This window comes from Nicotiana attenuata, unplaced genomic scaffold (assembly GCF_001879085.1).
Source record: "Nicotiana attenuata strain UT unplaced genomic scaffold, NIATTr2, whole genome shotgun sequence".
NCBI lineage: Eukaryota > Viridiplantae > Streptophyta > Magnoliopsida > Solanales > Solanaceae > Nicotiana > Nicotiana attenuata.
The window spans coordinates 34184-52599 of record NW_017670957.1 but is presented as its reverse complement, the minus strand read 5'-3'; the positions used below and the strand labels follow the sequence as shown (position 1 = coordinate 52599).

Here is an 18416-nt window from a genome sequence, read left to right as displayed (position 1 = left end):
ACAAACCTGAATCTAGAATTTGAAAAAGTTTGCTGGAATCTAGAAAGAATCGCTAAGAATCGTTAGGATGTGGTGGAATTTGAATGGATAGGGTCGGAATAAATAGTGATCACCGGAGAGGAAAAGTTCTTGCTGGAATCTGCCGGAGTGAGTCTCACGCACCGGCACGTGACTGGGTTTCGCTGGAAAATTCCTCCTTCTGGTCGGCGCGTGGTAGCGCGTGGGAGGTCCAATGACGGCGATTTTTGTTGGTTTTGGTCGCACGGGGATTCCGATCCTATTGGTGGTACGTATATGCATAGTACTCTTAGGAAGCAGTGAACCCTCGGAACAGTTGTTTATTCGCCGGAAAATTGCTCGGCAATGAGGTCTTTCTTCCCGGATGTCACTGGAATGATGCACAATGATAAAAGGAGTCCTAACTCTCATCCCATAACCAATGTGGGAACTTAACACTCCTCCGCACGTCCAGACACGACAGTTGGAGTGTGGACAATATAAGATGGGGTCCCATCATTGGATAAATAATAAATTGGGATGAGTCTCGTTCTAATACCATGTGGGAGTTTAAGATATGAGAAGAAAGATCTTGTATTCATTTGTGTCTTACATTAGACCTATTTATATAAGGTGTTTACATAGTGCTAAACCCTTCTCTACCAATGTGGGACACTATACATACTAGCTCTCTAGCAGCTATTAATGCTTAAGTGGTTCTGCTGTTTCATTTTGATTTGAGACTTAAAGGTGGTGAGACCATGAGAGAAGAGGATAAGTTGCTAAAATCTTGAAAATAAAGAGTTCCAAGAAGAACTATGGACAAGGAGACCTGCCCATGTTTATGCTCTCATCTTCAAATCCGCACTTCTCTTGGGGCAGAGAACAGCAAAAGTTCTAGTTAAACCTGATTGCAAAATATACTTCATCATACTAATGTTGCCTGTCATGACTTTTGATATTGAAAGCTACTCATCGCCTCAAAGAATAAAGAACAGAAGAAAGCCCCAAAGCATCTAGTCAAGTTGCTGTTTCTCTTGTTTCTTTGGCTTCAGTAAACTAGTGAGTGTGCAGTCTGCTTTAAATTTTCTGCCCTGCACCACACCAAGTATATGCTTCAAGAATTTGGATGTACTAATGAATCATTTGCCTAGGTTGATATTTGGTTTTAACCATTTCACGTTACCAGTACTGGGCCGTCAAAGTTCTTTTAATGATCACAAGTACTTCTTGAAGTTGAATGTTTTTCGCTCTTAGCGTCCTTCAGTTATTTGTTCAATAATCGTAACCATTTGGAAGTCTAACGAAGTTCTACAATCTCCTGACTCATGCAGCTGAATGCTGGGGATAATTCTCTCTTGTACTGGCCTGCTGAGCTATATACAGCAGTTCCAAGTAGGCCCTTCTTTCCAAGGGGCTTTCTGTGGGATGAAGGTTTTCATCAATTGCTAATCTGGTCAGTTGCTTGTTCGTGTTTTTATTTTTTATTATTTTTTTATTCATATCTACTGCTTAAAAGTTGTATTTGCAGTTGGTTTCTAGTCCCTCTAATTTGCACTTACTAGGGCATTCTTGAAACCTTTAGGCGTTGGGATATATACATTAGCTTGGATATCATTGGACATTGGCTGGATCTGATGAATATTGATGGATGGATTCCGCGCGAGCTAATCTTAGGTGCTGAAGCCTTAAGGTAATATATCATGAATTCCACTAAGCTTAGGTAACCATTTCACAGTTTTCCATGTAATCCTATCTAAAGCTTCTATCTGGTCAACCTTGCAGTAAGGTCCCAGAAGAATTTGTTCTTCAGCATCCAACTAATGGAAATCCACCGACATTGTTTTTGGCCTTGCGCGGTATTCATTTCTCAACTTTTTGTAGAATCTACTCTTGAGAAGATATCCACATCTTGTTCTTGTGGAGAAGACTATTAATATTCTATTTTTGCAAGCATCATTGTGCTGTCCTTTGATTCAATATCCTTCTTGTTAATTCATACACTAAATTCTCATTAGCGCTGGAACATATGTTCCGCTTGTTTAATGATCTCTTTGTAATCTTAAATCAATGGATTTTGAGTATCATTAGAAGCTAAAACCAACAGGCTGAATAGTGATGTCTCCATTATTTGGGTGAGAAGAAGAGTTTCAAGTTTCGATGTACAAATGAATCTGAAGGAGAGAAAAAACAGCTGAAAAAGATAGGGTGAAGCTAAAAATCTAATCTGCAGACAAAAGTTATATGCCATAGCTGCTCTGGATTTTTATTCTCAATCTCTTTATTTAGACAATTTGAAATGGATATGGAAACATTTCACTAGTTGGTTAAGATGATTCGTAGAGTCGGTACTTTCCTGAAGCAAAAAAAAGATACGGCTCTGAATTTGGCAGCAAACAGCATCATTCCGAGACAATTCCATTTTCTATTTGCTACCTATTTTTTGATACCCATACATTTTCTTTTGGATGGGTAGGGCACAAATCCCATTCTTAGAATCACCTTTTAGTACTAGACCAGGATCTCCCAACCTTAATGCCATAGCTCTAGGTGAAAGTGGAGGGCTCTCCCAACCTCAATGCCATAGCTCCCATAATGGTCTATTATGTACACGAAATGAGGCGGTTAAAGAGCCTTGTACGAACAACGTAGCATTCTGAAGTTTAACAAGAAAACTAGAAAATAGTTTAGGAAAGAGGAGAGAATGTCATTACAAATGCAAAGAAGTATAATATTTGTTGAAATGCCACATTCAAGAAAAGTTAATGATATGAAATCAATGGTGGAGTCTGAAGTGTTGTGTGACACTTGACAGATGTTCCCAACGATAGGGTATACGAAATCTGCCCACCAAAACTTTGATGCAGTATAGGATTGGACAAAAGATTTGATTCTATCCATGTCATCTAGCATAAGATTGATGAACTAGATCCGATTTAAAGCTTGCTTTGCATTGTCCAATGATGGATGCTTTGTTTGCAATTTTGGATTGTGGACCTCAAGGATATGTGATGTGAACTCGTGGTAGATATTCATCCTTGTATAATGCAGTTAATAGTTTGATTTTACGGATAATTTCAGAGACTTCTCCTCACGTTTCGCTCAAGCACACTGACGTCCCACGTAATTTAAGATATTACACATACCTCCCTTATTTGATTTTTTGTGTAAAAATTCTTTTAACATATTAATCATTAATATAAAAAATTGTTATCTGAATATTTACCCTTTTTAATATATTTTTTAATTAATTTAATAAACATCTTTTTAAATAAAATTCATTTCCGCTCCCCTTACTATTCCATCCCCCATTGTGGAAAAACAAAATCGAATTGCATGCAGTTCTGCAACCCCATGGTCCAAGCAATTGGATATGGCTTTGCGCATTAATGGAAGGAATATTTGTGGTGGGGGTGGATTGAACATTGGCCGTCAGTCGCCACAGGAAGCAGTGTCCGGAGGAGATAATGGGCATCCACGGGCAGCAACTCCCTAGTCTTTTTGAGTGTTGATTTGTAGTTCTCATCTTTTGCCATCGGATGTGATATGAGCACACACTACAGGACAATCTCCACCCTACTATGTTCTTGACAATTAGTTTTATTGGAATCTCATGGCACTGTGAAAAAAGGAGAGAGACATTGTTTTACTGGTTTTGCTTTTTATTTAGTTGACTTCAGTTTTGTATATTCAATTAATATACAGGTTTAGCCCCTCCTTTTATTTCTCGTTAGAAGGTTTTTCCGATGTCGGATTCTTTCGGATTTCTTTTGTGTCATGGGTGCGATGAGAGCTTCTATAAAAATAGGCAAGATTTAAGAAAGATAGAGAATATTAATTGAGAAGATAAATCTTTTATGATCTAGTTTAGCCCTTTTGTTGTTTGTTTGGAGGAAAAAATTCAGTACCACTTTAGTTTTACTGAGCATTAGCCATTCTGTTACTCATGTAGGTATTATTTAGGTTGTAATGGTATGCAAGTTGATATGTTTATATGAATCCTGATCTTGTTAGATTGTTTGTAAACGAGACACGAGGTTTGAGCATTATCCCAAAGGAGTTTTTAACAGTGACAGAGATAGGAATTATTTTTATTTTAAAAATTATTTACAAATTTAATTAAAAAGTATACTGAAAAGGGCAAATTAGTAAGATCATAATTGTTTATATTGATGATAAATATGTTAAAAGAATTGTTACACAAAAAATCAAATAAGGGAGGTATGTGTAATATTGTAAACCACGAGAGAGGACAGTGTGATTGCGCAAAATGTGAGGGAATGTCTCTGAAATTATCCCTTGATTTTATGTAGGTATCTATGCTAAAATTCTGAAGTTCAGAAGGTTTTTTCTGTTAACAGAGTCCAAAATCCCAACTGTTTCTTGATAAAGAGCACTGCTTTACGCTTTACTGACTCAGTGAGTGGAACATGTATTAACTGGCCTTGTTCAATCTTGTCTACTTTAGTTTAATCATACAATGCAGTTATAAATGACCTTTTGAACTTCTTAAATTCGTAAGAGAGCTGGCATAGCAGGTTGATTAGTCATTTTGCGGAGTGTGGGCCCTATTCTTAACAGTCTTTTTCAAAAGCTCAGCTGCTTTCTCCAATGTTCTCTGCACTGTGCTTGTGGCGGAGAGTGTTTTGGGGTTATAGCTGAACAAATTTATGTATCTTTGAGTGAAATGTGTCAATTCGGCCCCGGGCTTTAGATCAATGGTAAGTGATAAGAGCGCATAACGTGATGTGGGATTAGGCGTACATCACAAGTTCGAGGGGTGGGGATTTCTCGGTTATCAAAAAAATGTGTCCATTCTGTTTTGATACAAGAAAGGAAGATTAGACACAATGATGTTGTATTTTTTAAGCAATAAAATAGTGCTCTCTGTCGGAAAGAATTACAAGAGTAATTCAGGATTGGTATATGTGGTGGTCTACTGTACCAAATTTGTTTACATCAGGCTTTTATGTGGAGCTGGTACATTTGCATGTCAACCTGAAAGCATTTACGCTATAGCACTTGGATGTTTAATCTACTTTCAACAGTGTGTATCTTCTTACAGTTCATGAGCTTGAACATTTTCTTGAACTTCCTCTTAAGCATGAGGAATATTCAATTTGCTATTGATGTGACATTTTTCAGTTGCCACCTGTTGGCTGCAAGTTCTACTCTAGCTATCTTTTTTTTTTGATAAGGTAAATTGTATTAATCAAAAGGGAGAAAACTCCCGTATACAAGAAGTATACTAAAAAGTAGAGAATTTACGTCAGAACATGATTCTCTACAAATGACGCCCAATCTTCTATACAAGTAGGGGCTATATGAGTGCACCAAAAAGCGATCAAAGATAAAAGACTATTCTTAAGATGTGAAAAAGGAGACTCAATCCCGTCAAAAGATCCCCTATTTCTCTCCCCCCAAACTATCCACATAGAGCTAACAGGGCGAACTTCCACGCCTTTTGCTTTCTTTTTCTATGGGACTCGACGCAGCTATATAACATTTCCTTTACAGTGCTTGGCATCACCCATTGAACACCAAAAAGATTCAGGATTGCCCTCCACAAACCCGATGACACAGGGCAATGCAACAAAAGATGATCAACTTCTTCCCCTGAGCTTTTGCACATGTAGCACCAACTAACAAGTGTAATTCCTCTTTTTCGCAGATTTTCAGCAGTCAAGATCACTCCCCTCACCGCTAGCCATGCAAAAAATCACACCTTCGTGGGCGCCTTAGGAATCCAGATCGAGGAGTATGGAAAAGTGGCCTCCTCTCTCACTAACATACTCTGGTAAACAAACCATCGCCACACAACCCCCATCTCCAAAAATCACAAGATGGTTGGGGCCTGTCTTGCCCATATAGTAGTGCCAACAAATCTTGGAGCTCCGCAATCTCCCAATCTTGCATGTTCCTTCTAAATGAGAGGTCCCATATTACCCCCTTCATGCTCCTTACGAATCTGTTGAACTATCAATTCCTTCTGGTCTGAAACTCTGAAAACGTAGGGGAAAGAGACTCTCAGAGTATCCTCTCCACACCACCTATGATTCCAAAAGCTGGTTCTCCTTCCATCTCCCACCATGTAAGTGAAGCTGCCATTGAAGGCTTCCCAATTCTTCATGATGCTCCTCCACATGCCACACCCAAAAGGTGTTGTGATCGCCTTGGTCCTCCAACCCCCTCCCGCGGAATCGTACTTTTCTACTATGAATACCCTAAGATCTAACCCTCAGGGGTTGGCCTGGTGGCAATTGACTTGAGCCTTGGGGTTTGCTCCCTTTCAAGGTCTCAAGTTCGAAACCCACTGGGTGCAAACAATTTCTGAGGGCCATCGGACTGGGTAAAACCTGAATTAACCGTGGTGCACTTGCGGGAAACTCCTTGCCGAGGGCCTGTGCACCCCCGGGATTAGTCGGGGCTCTTAGAGACTCGGACACCCGGTGCAAATAAAAAAAAAAAAATACCCTAAGATCTTTTACTATGAATCTCCACAACCACTTCCCCAACAAAGCTCTGTTGAATACCCTAAGATCTTTTACTCCAAGTCCACCCCACTTCTTTGGGGAAGTGACTGTCTGCCAATTCACTAGATGAAGCTTTCTAGTTCTATCCGCCGCATCCCAAAGCAAATTCCCTTGAAGCCGCTCCAATTTTTCTGCGATGCTCACAGGAGCTTGCAACATGGACAAGTAATAGGTGGGCATACTCGATAAAGTGCTTTTTATAAGCACTTCCTTACCGCCTTTTGACTAGTACCGTTTCTGCCAGCCTGCTAATCTTTTTTCAACCCTTTCGATCACTGGATTCCAAACCGTAGTATCCTTAAGTGAGACCCAAGTAATTAGTGGGAAGAGAGCCCACCTTACATGTGAGAACATAAGACAAATCATCGATGTTAGCAACCTCACCCACCGGGAAAATCTCACACCTGCCGAGGTTGATTTTGAGTCCTGATACTATCTGAAACCACAGCAGGACCTGCTTCAGGTAGGTCAACTGATCTATATTGGCATCATAGAAAATCAGGGTGTCATCCGCAAAAAGCAAATGAGAGACTCTTCGGGCACTGAGCGCCCCGGCGGAGCTGAGAATCCTCTCAAGAAGCCTCCGCTTGCCGCACAATTCATCATTTTACTCAGAGCATCTATCACTAGAATGAATAGCATGGGGGATAGGGGGTCACCTTGCCTGAGACCCCTGGAGCTGCCAAAGAAACCACACGGGCTATTATTAACCAGGACAGAGAATCTGATTGAGGAAATGCAGAACTTAATCCATCCCCTCCATCTTACCCCAAACCCCATCCGCATCATAATGAAATCCAGGAACTCCCAATTGACATGGTCGAAAGCTTTCTCAAGGTCCAACTTGCATAGTAATCCGGGTTGTCTATTTTTCCTTTTGGAGTCTACAAGTTCATTTGCCACCAAAGCAGCGTCCAGGATCTGCCTACCTTCCACAAGCGCATTCTGGGAGGACGAAACAGACACGTCAAGAACCTTCTTGAGTTTTGATGGATAGCACTTTAGAAATAATCTTGTAAATGCTCCCCACGAGACTAATAGGCCTGTAGTCTCTGATACATGATGCACCTTCTTTCTTAGGCAACAACAACAACAACAACAACAACAAACCCAGTTTGATCCCAACAAGTGGGGTCTGGGGAGGGTAGTCTATACGCAGACCTTACCCCTACCTAATGCAGGTAGAGAGGTTGTTTCCAATAGACCCTCGGCTCAGGAAGGGAAAAAAGAAGAAGAGGAAAGCAAGGGAGGAAGAAAGATGGAAGATAAAAGAAAAAGGGAGAGATAAAGGATAAGTGGTACCAAATAATAGCAACAAGGAATACTATACCTGAGGCGAACAAAACCACATAACATAATAAAATCTAAGAATATGAAGGGACATGCATACTACTAAGACTATCGGTGAACAACTATAAACTATCTACTAACCTTCTACCTTAATCCTCGACCTCCACACTCTCCTATCAAGAGTCATGTCCTCAGTGAGCTGAAGCAGCGCCATGTCCTGCCTAATCACCTCTTGCCAATACTTCTTAGGCCTACCTCGACCTCTTCTCAAACTCTCCATGGCCAACCTCTCACACCTCCTAACTGGAGCATCAATGCTTTTTCTCTTAACACCTTCTTTCTTAGGCACAATGGTAATAAAAGAAGCATTGATACTTCTCTCGAAAACACCATTCACGTGGAAGTATTCAATGGCTTCCATCAAATCCCCCTTAATGGCGTCCCAATAGAGCTGGAAGAAGGCCAAGGAGAAACCATCAGGCCTGGGAGCCTTATCACCAGCACAACTCGACACAGCCTCGTGATAGCCCTCTTTAGCCACTCATTGTCTCCCTTCCCTATGTGGTTAAACTCTATTCCCCCCAAAGTAGGCCTCCAAGTAACTTCCTCTTTGTATAAGTTCTCATAAAACCCCACAATCGCCCCTTTTACCTCCTCCCCTCCCTCAATCCTCACCCCATCCACAACTAAGGACTCTATGAAGTTTCTCCTTCGATTTGCAACCGCAACCCTGTGGAAAAACTTGGTATTCGAAACCCCCTCCTTTAACCAGAGCGTCCACGATTTTTGCCGCCAACTAGTCTCCTGAGCTATTGCTAACTCGACTATTTCCCTCTTAACCTCCCCAGTCTTGCTTTCTCAAATTCATCTAACTTCTCGCCCCTTCCCCTCTCTCTAACCTCTACCCTCCCAAGAATCTCCTTATTCCACCTAATAATATCTCCCTTGAGCAATTTAAGTTTCTTCGAAAGACGGAATGAAGGTGTCCGTGATACCCCGTAGCTTGTCCACCATTCTTTCACTTTGTCACCAAATCCTGGCACTTTCAACCACATGTTCTCGAATCGGAAAGGAGCACGCACCCCCTTCCCTCTGCATCCATCTAGCAAGATAGGCAAATGATCCGAAGTCAGCCTAGGTAAAGGAATCTGTAGCACATTCGACACCAGCTCATCCCCAGAGGGCGATATAAAAAATCTATAAGTCTAGACCTTGAGTTGGAATCCTCCGCCCTGGCCTAAGTAAACCTTTCCCCTGACAGAGGAAGGTCAATGAGAAAGTGATCAATGATGAAGTCAGAAAACTCCTCCATGGCCCTCGAAATTAGACTACACCCTAATCTCTCCTCCGGGAATCTAATAGTGTTAAAGTCTCCCCCTAGAACCCATGAAATGTCCCATTCCCCCATAACATTGGCTAGTTCCCCCCAGAAAGACACCTTGGACCCTTTTCTTATCGGTCCGGACAATCCCCCAAATCCCACTCCACCCCACTCACTCTATCTTTGACAAGAGCCGCTAAAGAAAAAACTCTCTTCTTAATCTCCTTTACCTCCAAGCTTCTATCATCCCACATAAGAAGAATTCTTCCGGCACTTCCCGTTGCTGGGACCCAGTCATATTTTACCCAACTACCTCCCCAGACACTCCTCATAATCGCATCCGACAAAACTTCCATTTTGGTCTCCTGAAAACAAACTAGGTTGGCACCCCACTCTCTAACTCCCGCTTTGATGATGGCCCTTTTGTTTGGGTCATTCATCCCCCTCACATTCCATGAAAGAATCTTAACTTCCATAAGTAACAATATCCCCATTTTCCTCACTCCCCCTAGCCGAGCTCCCTTCCTCCCTGTCATACACCCGACCCCTTCTCTGGTACACCACTACATCCCCTAAATTATTTTACTTAACACCTTGACCCAACTCCCTCCCTGCACCATCAACAGTTCTAACACCCTATCTTCCTTCCCTTCAAAAGAAACACCTAAAAACTTCCCTAAGTTTAATAGTTTATCCTCCATCCAGAAGGACATATCCCCTCCTCCAATTCCTGACGAAATCGGACATGCGTCTTCTATATGTAGCCTTTCCTTGCTCCTACCGGAGGAATACAAGACCATAGCATTGCTAGCGGTAGGAACTTTAGGTGCCGGAAGGATCTCACCATTTCCTTGAGAGGCACCAACCTCTGAGATTTAACACGCCGCTGCTATAGGAATGTCCAAAAACGCCGGCAGTGTAGCGTGAAGGAAGAGAGCATGGAACCCTTGGCGGCATATTAACTGGAATTGCTGGTCCGGCACTAACATCAATTGGGGCATGCGCAACAATCTCCCCAGGAGAAGAAGGAGCTTGAAGTGTAACCTTAGCACAACTAAGCACAGAAGAAGATGAGGGGGCGATGAAGCTGGGTTCATCAGAGGCGGGAGGTCGTGGAATAACACCACCAGCTTTTGTCGGTGCTGCCCCTGAAGCAGTGACCATCGAAGAGAGGCGCAGGACACTAGAGCTCGGTGAAGAAATACCACTGTGTGAAGCACCATTGGCAGCAGAAGAAGGAGCGACTGTTCCCATATGCTTAGGAACCTTATCAGACGCAACTTGAAATAATTTGGGCCCCTTAGGATCAATTCTAGTGGAATTGGGTAAAGTTGCTGGGCCCATGTGTGGAGGCCCAGGCCTATACTTGCTCAAAACTTGCCCGACCCTATGATAATTAAAAGAGGACCGGCCCATTCTGCCTTTTCAGTCCGCATCACTAACCCAGGGGCATTTACGTCTTTTTCTCCTGATAAAATTTTATCTTCTTCTCCCAAATTCAGACCCCCCCCCCTCTCTTCTCGATCTAACTTCTGATTCCTGCTTAGCCCACTGATCCAGTGAGCCGTCCCCTCCCTTCAAAGATTGATTTCCCCTCCTCTCTTTTCTATTTGACCTTCTCTTTTCTTCCGGCACTATCACATGCATAAAGATAGGGCGAAATTCAGGGCTTAACCAAACCCTATTACTCAAGTAGCCATCTTCCACCACAGCGGAGACAGGGATTCTGTCCCCTTTCCTCACCATAATAATCACTCGCGAGAGATCGTGTAGGCTGCAAGTGACATCAATAAAACCCCCACAAATTTCCCCAATCTTCTTGAATAGGTCAAGACACCAAAGATGCACCGGGAGACCCACCATGTTGACCACCAATGTTTCGCCGGTGAAACGAGGGTCGGGACATCCATCGTGCTCCACCCATCTGTCTAGCTTTAAGAAGTTCCCATCGAACTACCTGTTTCCTCTTACAAGAATTTCTGAAGCTTGAGACTCGTCGACAAATCGAAAGAGATATTGCGTGTCCCCCAGTTGCGATATTTTCAGCCCGTCCTTGACGTTCCATGCCTCTGCTGCCCAGTTCCTAATAGCCTCGGGAGAACCAACCCATTTGGAGAAAGACCCAATCAGACAAGATTCCAAGAAACCTTGCGCCTAAGCGTGTGCTCCTCGGACAGCGAGAAGTGCGGCTCCTGCCCTATGTCGAGCTTTCGATGGCATCTATTCTTCCCCCAACTTCTAGGAATGGCCAAGAGACAGCTTTGATGAAAGACATGTTTTCCAGTTTGTAGATTCTAGAGAGAAGTATGAGATCTCTGTAGAACCCATCGTATTCTAAATGCGGCTGTCCTAAAAGCCTCGCGAAGAGGCTGACGGGAGAAGAAGTGAGATCTGGCCGGAAAAAGCCTCAAAGGTTAGAATATCAGTAATCACAGTGGGTGAAAACAGGATATAGGAAGGGAAAATAGAGAAAGTCGGAATCTGGGGTTTATTCGCCGGAAAATAGAAAAAGTCGTCGGATTTTGGTGAAACTGAAATGGGTAGGCTCGGAAAAGCCTCGAGAAGAGGCTTTCTGAAGAAGAAAGTTTGAAAAGTTGCCGGAAAAAGCCACACGCGCCGGCACGTGGCTGAGATCTCGCCGGAAAAACAGTCGTATTGGCCGCGCGTGAGGGCTCGGTTGCCGGAGAACTTTACTGGGGTTTGGTTGTGGGAAGCTTAGCTCTTGATGGGGGTGATAGAGTCCTAGGAAGTAGAAGAGAGAGAAGAGTCTCGGGGAAAGTGCCTGGGAGCATTTCTGTTACATCTGCATTTCTTAGTATTTCAAAAGATGTTCTCCAAGCATATCTTTTACATCTGCATTTCTTAGTATTTTTGGATTAATTACAGAGAGTTTCCTTTCCAATTTTCTGCATCAGTTCATAATGAGTATGGCTAAGCAATTTTCAGTGGTGTCGTAGAACAGTTTGTGTGGAATCGTTAACAAGTTTAGCATTGCAGATGTGATTTCCAACCTGAAGAAAGAAAAGTTTGCTGCTGCTGAAGCCAGTGATATCTCTGTCTTCTTGGACCGGGCATTTGTTCGGCTTGAAGCATGGTTCAAATGGTTTAACACAACCCAGTCTGGTAAATTTCCCCTCTTGTGAATTTACCTTACAAAAGGATATACCTACTCTTTTTGCTACTGGATAAGCTAAGAAATTAACTGCTATGTCATTAAGTATCTGTTTAACTTCATGTTGGATGTAAACAATTTTGAGAAAGCATTTAATATCCTAGGTGTAGAATTAGTGGTGATCATGCTTCACGTGTCAGCTTGAATTCATCTGTTTGCCCTTTTGAGTTTGTTCCTTTGTAAATCAGAAGTGACAATACCCTTGGACGTTGCAATCTTCTTTATGAAATGTTTAAAACTGCAGCAGCAGTGGAAGAGCAAAAATTTTCAATTGGGGGAAAAAACCATTTTCTGCACTTTATGTAACGAAAAAAGCAACTATATCAGCAAGGTCTATATCAAACAGGAATCTTTATCATTAGGAAGTAGCTTTGAGCTTTCACCAGCAATTTGTAATTATTAACCAAGTTTAGATAAGGGTTCAATGTTGGGTCTCTTGCTCTTAATTTTCTTAAAGAATAGCTAGGAAACAACCCCATTTACCCATAGCCTTATTCGATGTAAAAATAATTAAGCCTTGATCCTGAGGAGGAAAATAATTTGTTGGCTTAATTTAGAATATATATCTTCTAACTCGGGCTTTTCCCTCAGGGTTCTGAACCAATGTTTCTGCGCCCAATCGGTTTCTGATATTTCTTTGAGTTCTACTAATACCATAGTATGTGTTTTAACCTGTTAAGTATTGCAATTCCAGGAAAGGAACTGGGCAGCTATTACTGGCATGGAAGAGATGCTGCTACGATTCGTGAACTAAATCCTAAGGTTTTGATCTAAACATATCTATGCTGAAAACATCTCTGCTGATGTGTTTTTGCTTCCTTTTTCCAGAAGACTGGATTGGTAGTATCATTTTCACGTGTATTTTTCTTTTCCTTTCATCAAGTCTAATTTCTGATATGCCCCTGGGCTTTGGTCTAGTGGTAGCGCAATGCATAGGTTTGGCGCACGTCACGACTTCGAACCCTGCCACGTAAAAAAGCCTGGTATTTAAGTGGAGAAAGGATAGTGGGGCAGCCACTAACCCTAGGTGATTTTTCGGTTATAAAAAAAATTCTAACAACAACAACAAACCCAGTTTAATCCCACAAGTAGGGCCTAGGGAGGGTAGTGTGTACGCAGACCTTACCCTCACCTTGAGAAGGTTGAGAGGCTGTTTCCGATAGACCCTTGGCTCCAATAAAGATAAAAGAGGAATAACACCATAACCCCAGCAAGATAACAAGAAAACCGAATTGAAAGAAACAACAGACAGTGATAGAAAATATGAAAAATAAGAGAGTACATACTAACACTAATACTACTAGAATGGACAAGAAAAACGTACGACTACCAACTAACCCTCCACCCTAATACTCGACCTCCACACCCTTCTATCAAGGGTCATGTCCTCGGTAAGATGAAGCAGTGTCATGTCTTGCCTAATCACCTCTCCTCAATACTTCTTTGGCCTACCTCTACCTCTCCTCATACCAACTAAGGGCAACCTTTCACGCCTCCTTATTAGGGCATCTGTGCCTCTCCTCTTCACTTGTTCGAACCATCTAAGTCTTGCTTCCCGCATCGTATCCTCCATGGGAGCCACACCCACCTCATCCCGAATAACTTCATTCCTAATCTTATCTAACCTGGTATGCCTGCACATCCATCTCAACATCCTCTGCTACCTTCTTATGGACATGTGAGGTCAAAACTGGCCAACACTCTACCGCACACAACATAGTCGGTCTAACTACTGCTCTGTAGAACTTACCTTTAAGTTTAGGTGGCATATTCTTATCACACAAAATACCGGATGCGAGCCTCCATTTCATCCACTCCGCTCCAATACGAAGTGCTACATCCTCATCAATCTCTCCATTTCCTTGGATTACTGATCCAAGGTATAACTCCCTCGCTTGGGGATGACTTGTGTATCAAGCATCACTACTACATCCGCTTCATGAGTCATATCATTGAACTTGCATTCAAGTATTCTGTCTTGGTCCTGCTCAACTTGAAGCCTTTAGACTCCACGGTCTGTCTCCAAACCTCCAATCTCGCGTTACCACCACAGCGCATCTCGTCAATCAGTACAATGTCATCTGCAAATATCATGCACCATGGCACCTCCCCTTGAACGTGACGTGTCAGTTCATCCATCGCCAAGGCAAATAAAAACTGGCTAAGAGCTAATCCCTGGTGCAACCCCATCAGCACAGGAAAGTATTCCGAGTCTCGTCCTGCAATCCTCACCCGGATTTTAGCTCCATCGTACATGTTGTTAATCACCGCCACTGGAACCCCTCTAATTCCAATTTCTGATATATTAGACGACCTATATTAGATCCCTAATCACATAGTAGACCTTGGATTTTTTTTATTAGTACTATTTATGGAATCAACAAATATGTGTGGAGAATAAGCTACAAAAGAAGTAAAAAGTTTGAGAATGGGTGAGAGCAATGTCTCTCAGCGTTTTTATTTTAATATAGATTCAGAGGTAAAAAGGATTTTGATCAGATGTATGTAGAGGACTGCAATGACAAAAGGAAGTTGACTAGAGGAAGGTTGTTCAAAAAATAAGGTGATTATACATCTGAAGGGAATTATGGTACCGAAGAAAGTAGCTATCTGAGTCGGAGTATAACACTGTCAAAGATGTTAAGGGAACTGTTGTCTAGTTAATAGGTAGAGGAGCACATTTAAACTCGAATAAAAAACCAGATGTCATAATGAATGGCAACAATTTATGGCTTTTGGGGAATTTTGGAGAGAGTACCGAGGACGAAGTCAGTAATCTTTTTGCATCAATTGGAAGAGTATGTCGGTTAGGAAGGAGCTACCGAAATGAAAAGAGCTGAAGAGGTTGGTGACTTGTTAAATTTTGATAGTAAAAACATCAAGGGAAGCAGGGCCACTGTTAATCACAGGAGTTTGGTCGAGGAATTAGGAGAAGCATCTGACTATCTGGTGGGGTTCATGATTCTTGTCTAGGTTGTTTTTGTCTTTTGGGTAAGATATACTCTGTGTAGGGATTGCATCCCCGAGATGTTCATATCTACCAAATTATCTACAAATTATATTCCTAACAAAAATGGGCAAGATATTCTTAAGGAATCGCGAATAAAATTAACCATATTATAGAACAAATACAGGATCAGTGCGGTGTGATCACCCTAGGTCATTCCTGAGGCTGGTTCTTTTTGCTTCGTGCATGAATTGACTATAAAACGCACGTTTTTTGGCTTCTACAGACATTATCCTCTGGACTGGATGATTATCCACGTGCATCTCACCCAAATGAAGATGAACGGCATGTGGATCTTAGATGCTGGATGCATCTTGCAGCAGATTCCATGCGTTCAATTGCAGAGCTTCTGACGATGGATAAAGATGTTGAAAAGGTATTAAATACAGAAGTTTCTTAAAGCATTATTGTTTGTATAATTTGCTGAGTCCTGCAATAACTCTTGCAGGAGTATGGCTTTACTGCAAAGATGCTCTCAGATTTTGAACTTCTTAATAAGGTGAAACATCTTCTAATTCCTAACTGTACTTATTCCTATCCAGATAGGGTTTTATCATTAACTTGTAACTATTTATGATAACAGGATAACTGAGGCACCCCTTAAAATCTCTGTTGCACTTATTGAACGTCAAAAATTCTTTCAAATGATTTTTATTGTTGCAGATGCACTTAGACAGTGCCAATGGAGCTTATTGTGATTATGGAAATCATACAGAAAAGGTACCTGGTTTATCATATTAACATGTCTTGGGGGCAGAGTCCACTGAGTTTTCCATATATGTGATTGATGCAGATTTTGTTTGTGCTTGCTACATTCCAAACCTGACCAAGTTCAGATGAAGTACTTTTGCTGGTTCTTTGTGGTCTTATCCATGATTAACTCATTGGAATCTTGTCTTATTTTCCATGCATGCTGTTTTACCTTATTTAGCACATTGCACTTTGAGGCGGATGTGGAAGTGAATTGATACACAGGTCATCCCCAAGAGAGGAAGCTTCAAATATCTTGGGTCAAAAATCCAAGGAAATGGGGAGATTGATGATGATGTCACACATCGTATTGGAGCGGGGTAGATGAAATGGAGCCTCACATCCAGTATCCTATATCCTATGTGATAAGAATGTGCCACCGAAACTTAAAGGTAAGTTCTATAGAATGGGTGTTAGACCAAGTATGTTGTATGGGGCAGAGTGTTGGCCAGTCAAGAACTCACACGTTTAGAGGATAAAAGTAGCGGAAATGAGGATGTTTAGATGGATGTGTGGGCATACTAGGAGAGATAAGGGACAAAGATGTATGGGGCAAGGTGGTAGTAGCCTCCGTGGTGGACAAATGCGGGAAGCGAGACTGAAATAGTTTGGGCATGTAAAGAGGAGGAACACCGATGCCCCAGTGAGAAGGTGCGAGAGGTTGGATCTTGAAGTTTGTTCTCTTACACCCAAATTGAGGAATTCCGATCTTGAAATCTGTTAACCTCATGAGTCACCGTGCAATACAAAATAATATCAAATGATATCTTTAAGCATCTTAAGCTCAAATTAAGAGGAGCTCAAAAATGCTTCCGGAGGAAAAAAAAAACCAAGTTTCTCCGGAAAAAAAGAACTAATGAGAAACCTAGTTGAGTCTTAGTAACATGACTTTAGTTTATCCTTCTTAATTGCTGTTACTCTTTTTCTTTTTTAATTGGTTTTCTGTTACACATGCTTACTTTGGTGCTTTCACATTTTGTTAAGTAAATTGTAGATCATGATCCTTTGCATTTACTAGCTCAAATTTTCCTTTCCACCATCATAACATAGATGAGAACTACAAAATGAGAATGGAGGTCAATAGCTAAACCAATACAAATTCTTCTAAACTGGAAGAAACCCTAATAATTTTTTACAAAAAAACCCTAGCAAAGATATTAGCCTAACAATAATGTGTATCGCTTACATGCAGCTCTAACTTTGTTAACCGCCCTAAAATCTAAACCAAACTGTGCTATTGCCATCGGACAACAATACCATATTGAAGGAACCATTGGACTGGGAAATGATCTTATCATGTGGTTAGGGATGGCAATGAGGCGGTGCGGATGCGGGGGAACACAATTGCGGGGCGGGTTGAAGCAAATCTTTTTAAAATTTTAGCTGGGCGGGTTGCGGGTTGCACTTATTTATACCAGCTCCATTTCTTTTAAATGCACTAACCTTGAATTTCACTCCATCGCCTCTAATGACTCTCGTTCTCTCAATTTGGCTTTTCTTTAGATTGGTTTTGATAATTAATGATAGTAAGTTACAATTATTTGTTATGAGTATTTATTTGACTAATACTTATCCAATATCATCAGAAAGAGAAAGATTTTGCACAAGTACTTACACCAACTTGGAGAAGCTGAAGTAATTAATTTACAGAATAACAGTTTGAGTTTCATTGCTAATGTCCAATTTACAGTCATTCTCAACTAGTTCAAGTTACTCAACTGACAAAGTTTACTACTTTTTAAAGTAAATTCCTTTTAGCAAACTGTACTTATGGATTATTTATTACCTAGTTAATATTCAAAAGCTTTAAGTAAAATCAATCACATCTTCAATGCATTATACACGACTTGGACAGAGTACTCTCTCCTAGAGTAATTGCAATATATAATATAAATAAAATTTTGAAGACAATTCAAACAAATTAAAATAGGGACTTGTTCTTGAAGTTAAACTCATAAACAAGAAAAACTACTCCTTAAAAATGAAAAAGAATTATATATATATATATATAAGCGGGGCGGTGCAGGTTGAGAACTGAAAATTTTACTGTGCGGGGCGGGTTGGGTTGAAGTCTTAGCGGGTTAAGGCTGACCCTGCCCCGCCCCGCCCCATTGCCATCCCTACATGTGGTTAGAAGATAGTCTCTTCCTCCAATTTTAAGTGGTGACTCAAAATGTTTATACTTGCAGTGTTCTTCCCCAATTTTAAGATTTTAAGTTCATATGAGTTGAAGAGGACCAAGTATGATTGATTTCCCAAGATGTTTTAACACAGGCATGTACAGTGTGTTCCAAATTTCAAGAATCTACGTTCATTCAGTCATTTACATTATTTCTGTCTCACCAT

The 18416-nt window shown here is 41.3% G+C and overlaps 1 protein-coding gene across 2 annotated transcripts in view; it reads left to right on the top strand.

Moving 5' to 3' along the window:
- Positions 1-18416, top strand: part of LOC109244799 (mannosyl-oligosaccharide glucosidase GCS1-like) — a 38275-nt gene that overhangs the window by 17672 nt on the left and 2187 nt on the right. For both annotated transcript variants that reach the window (XM_019411942.1, XM_019411941.1), the window contains exons 10-17: positions 1332-1453; positions 1583-1690; positions 1783-1856; positions 12139-12264; positions 13008-13075; positions 15547-15696; positions 15769-15819; positions 15984-16040. In XM_019411942.1, the coding sequence (XP_019267487.1) occupies positions 1332-1453; positions 1583-1690; positions 1783-1856; positions 12139-12264; positions 13008-13075; positions 15547-15696; positions 15769-15819; positions 15984-16040 (756 nt within the window). The remainder of the gene's footprint in view (positions 1-1331; positions 1454-1582; positions 1691-1782; positions 1857-12138; positions 12265-13007; positions 13076-15546; positions 15697-15768; positions 15820-15983; positions 16041-18416) is intronic.